The sequence below is a fragment of the Mustelus asterias genome, chromosome 24 (genome assembly GCF_964213995.1).
Source record: "Mustelus asterias chromosome 24, sMusAst1.hap1.1, whole genome shotgun sequence".
NCBI lineage: Eukaryota > Metazoa > Chordata > Chondrichthyes > Carcharhiniformes > Triakidae > Mustelus > Mustelus asterias.
In genome coordinates this window covers 61986657-61989569 of record NC_135824.1, presented here as the reverse complement: position 1 = coordinate 61989569, position 2913 = coordinate 61986657, and the positions used below count along the sequence as shown (strand labels likewise).

General features: G+C 46.9%; 1 protein-coding gene across 1 annotated transcript; it reads left to right on the top strand.

The window, feature by feature from the left end:
• Positions 1-1252: 1252 nt before the first annotated feature.
• On the top strand, positions 1253-2641 carry LOC144511469 (leucine-rich repeat and fibronectin type III domain-containing protein 1-like protein). Its single transcript, XM_078241856.1, has one exon. The coding sequence runs from the start codon at positions 1253-1255 to the stop codon at positions 2639-2641; it is 1389 nt and encodes a 462-aa protein (XP_078097982.1).
• Positions 2642-2913: the final 272 nt, after the last annotated feature.

The window sequence follows — 2913 nt, the reverse complement described above, 5'->3', positions numbered from 1 at the left end:
GCCACCATTTAATACAATTTCCATTAGTTTGAGAAGTTTACAATGAAAGCCATTAACACATCAAATACAATATCGGAACATGTTTCTCCTTTTGCTTCACTTCATTGCTCCCTTCTTCTTTTCTCTGTCTTACTGGGGACATGTTTTTTTAGCTTCTCCCTGCCTTCTCTCCTATTTTTTCCAATCTCTGTGGTGGGGGTTGGAGGTGGCGTGATTCTGGAACCAGGGAGCACATTCTCAGGATAAGGGGTAGGTTATTTAGGACTGAGATGAGGAGGAATTTCTTCACTCAGAGGGTGGTGAATCTTTGCAATTCTCTCCCCAAGACAGCTGTGTTCAAGACTGCGATCGATAGATTTAGACATATTAAAGATATCCCGGGTTACGGGGACAGTGCGGGAAAGTGATGTTAAGGTAGAAGGTCAGCCCACGATCAAATTGAATGGTGGGGCAGGCTCGGGTTTTGTAGGAACATAGATGAATGGCGTCCTCCTGCTTCTATGTTCCTACAAAACACGGGGCAGTATGGTGGTACAGTGGCTTGCACTGCTGCCTCACAATGCTAGGGATCTGGGTTTGATTCCTGGCTTGGGTCACTGTCTGTGCGGAGTCTGCACATTCTCCCCGTGTCTGCATGGGTTTCCTCCAGGTGCTCCGGTTTCCTCCCACAGTATGAAAGACGTACTGGTTAGGGTGCATTGGCCGTGCTAAATTCTCCCTCCGTGTACCCGAACAGGCGCCGGAGTGTGGCGACTAGGGGAATTTCGCAGTAGCTTCACTGCAGTGTTAATGTAAGCCTTACTTGTGACACTAATAAATAAAACAAATGATGGACAAGTTTGTTTTCCAGATTCCAATATGCTTAAGAAAACAATGATGGTTCATTGGAAAATAATTATGCTTCAACCAGGAAGCTGTGTTTAATCATTCTGCTTTCAGGAGATATTTTGTATAATTAGTGTTTTATCCATTAGTGAGTCGGAATAGAAAGTGGTTTGGTCAATTGGAATGCACTGATGGGAATTGGGAATGGAGTAAATGGGAAGAGATATTTGCACTCGACGTAATAAGAAGATTAAAGACTTCCTTTGAAAGAAGCACATTTATGGAAGGATTTTGTTTTAGGTTGTAAGTAATAATTACCACATTGCAAATACAATGTCAGAAATGTGTTGGCTTTTTTTAAAAACCTCCTTCAGCTGCTGCTAATTATCTGTTATTCTCTTTTTCCAGCCCGCTAGCCTAATCGACGATGGAGAGATTCCTCTTTTCTCTGCTCCTGCTCAGCCTGGCCGTCAAGGCCCAGAATTGCCCCATGCGCTGCATCTGCCAGAACCTGTCCCCCTCCCTCGCCATCCTCTGTGCCAAAACCGGCCTTCTCTTTGTGCCTCCCTTCATCGACAGGAAGACCGTGGAGCTTCGCCTGACCGATAACTTCATCACCACCGTCAAGAGGAAGGACTTTGCGAACATGACCAGCCTGGTCCACCTCACCTTGTCTCGGAACACCATCAGCCAGATCATGCCTCACACCTTTGCGGATTTGAAGGGCCTTCGTGCTTTACACCTGGACAGTAACAGGCTGACTGTAGTCAACCATGAACACTTTAATGGTCTAGTGAACCTCCGACACCTGATCCTCAGCAACAATCAGCTCCATTACATTGCTGCCACGTCCTTTGATGACTTTTTGACATCACTTGAAGACCTGGACCTCTCTTACAACAACCTGGAAAATCTGCCCTGGGAAACGATCGGCAAAATGACAAATGTCAACTCTCTCAGCTTGGACCATAACCTGATCGACTTTGTTCCGGAAGGAACGTTTTCCAACCTTCACAAGCTGGCCCGACTGGACATGACCTCCAATAAACTTCATAAGTTACCTCCTGACCCCTTGTTCCTACGAGTCCAGATGTACGCAAAGACAAAAGGCTCCCCGCTATCGTCCCTGGTCCTCAGCTTTGGTGGGAACCCGTTGCATTGTAACTGTGAGCTGCTCTGGTTGAGAAGGCTCACGAGGGAAGATGATTTGGAGACGTGTGCCTCACCACCCCATCTGATGGGCAAATATTTCTGGTTTATACCCGAGGAGGAGTTTACCTGTGACCCTCCGCTCATCACACGGCACACCTCCAAGACCTTTGTCATGGAAGGTCAAAGGGCGACATTGAAATGTAAAGCAGTTGGGGACCCAGATCCCTTCATTCACTGGAGTTCACCTGAGGGGCGACTGATTTCTAATTCAACCAGGGCCATCACTAATGAAAACGGCACACTGCACATCCTAATCGCCACCCCGAAGGATAGTGGAACCTTCACGTGCTTTGCCTCCAATGCGGCAGGGGAGCAAACAGCGGAAGTGGAGTTGATTGTCAACCCTCTCCCCCATTTTGCCAACGGTACGAATAACATCAAGGAACACGATCCTGGCTCTTCCGACATCACCACCTCTGCCAAATCCGGCTCACCGCCTGTTGCTAATGACACTAAGACTGTGCAGGACAAGAAGGTCATTGCGACCGATCTCACATCATCTTCTGTGCAGATTCGCTGGCCGTCACAGCGAAACATCCCGGGAATCCGCATGTATCAAGTCCAATACAACAGTTCCTCCGACGATGTGCTAGTTTACAGGTAATCTGATCGTTTCTTAGGTAAACGCAAAATACTGCAGATGCTGAAATCTGAAACAAAAACTGCAAAATGCTGGAAAATCTCAGCAGGTCTGGCAGCATCTGTGGAGAGAGGAGAGTCTTTTAGATGATCAAGGGTCATATAGACTTGAAGCCATTTTAGTTCTACTTTCTCTGCACAGATGCTGTATGTAGGGGAGTTTAAAACTAAAGGGCATAGATTTAAGGTGAGAGGGGAGAGATACAAAAGGGTCCAGAGGGGCAATTTTTTCACACA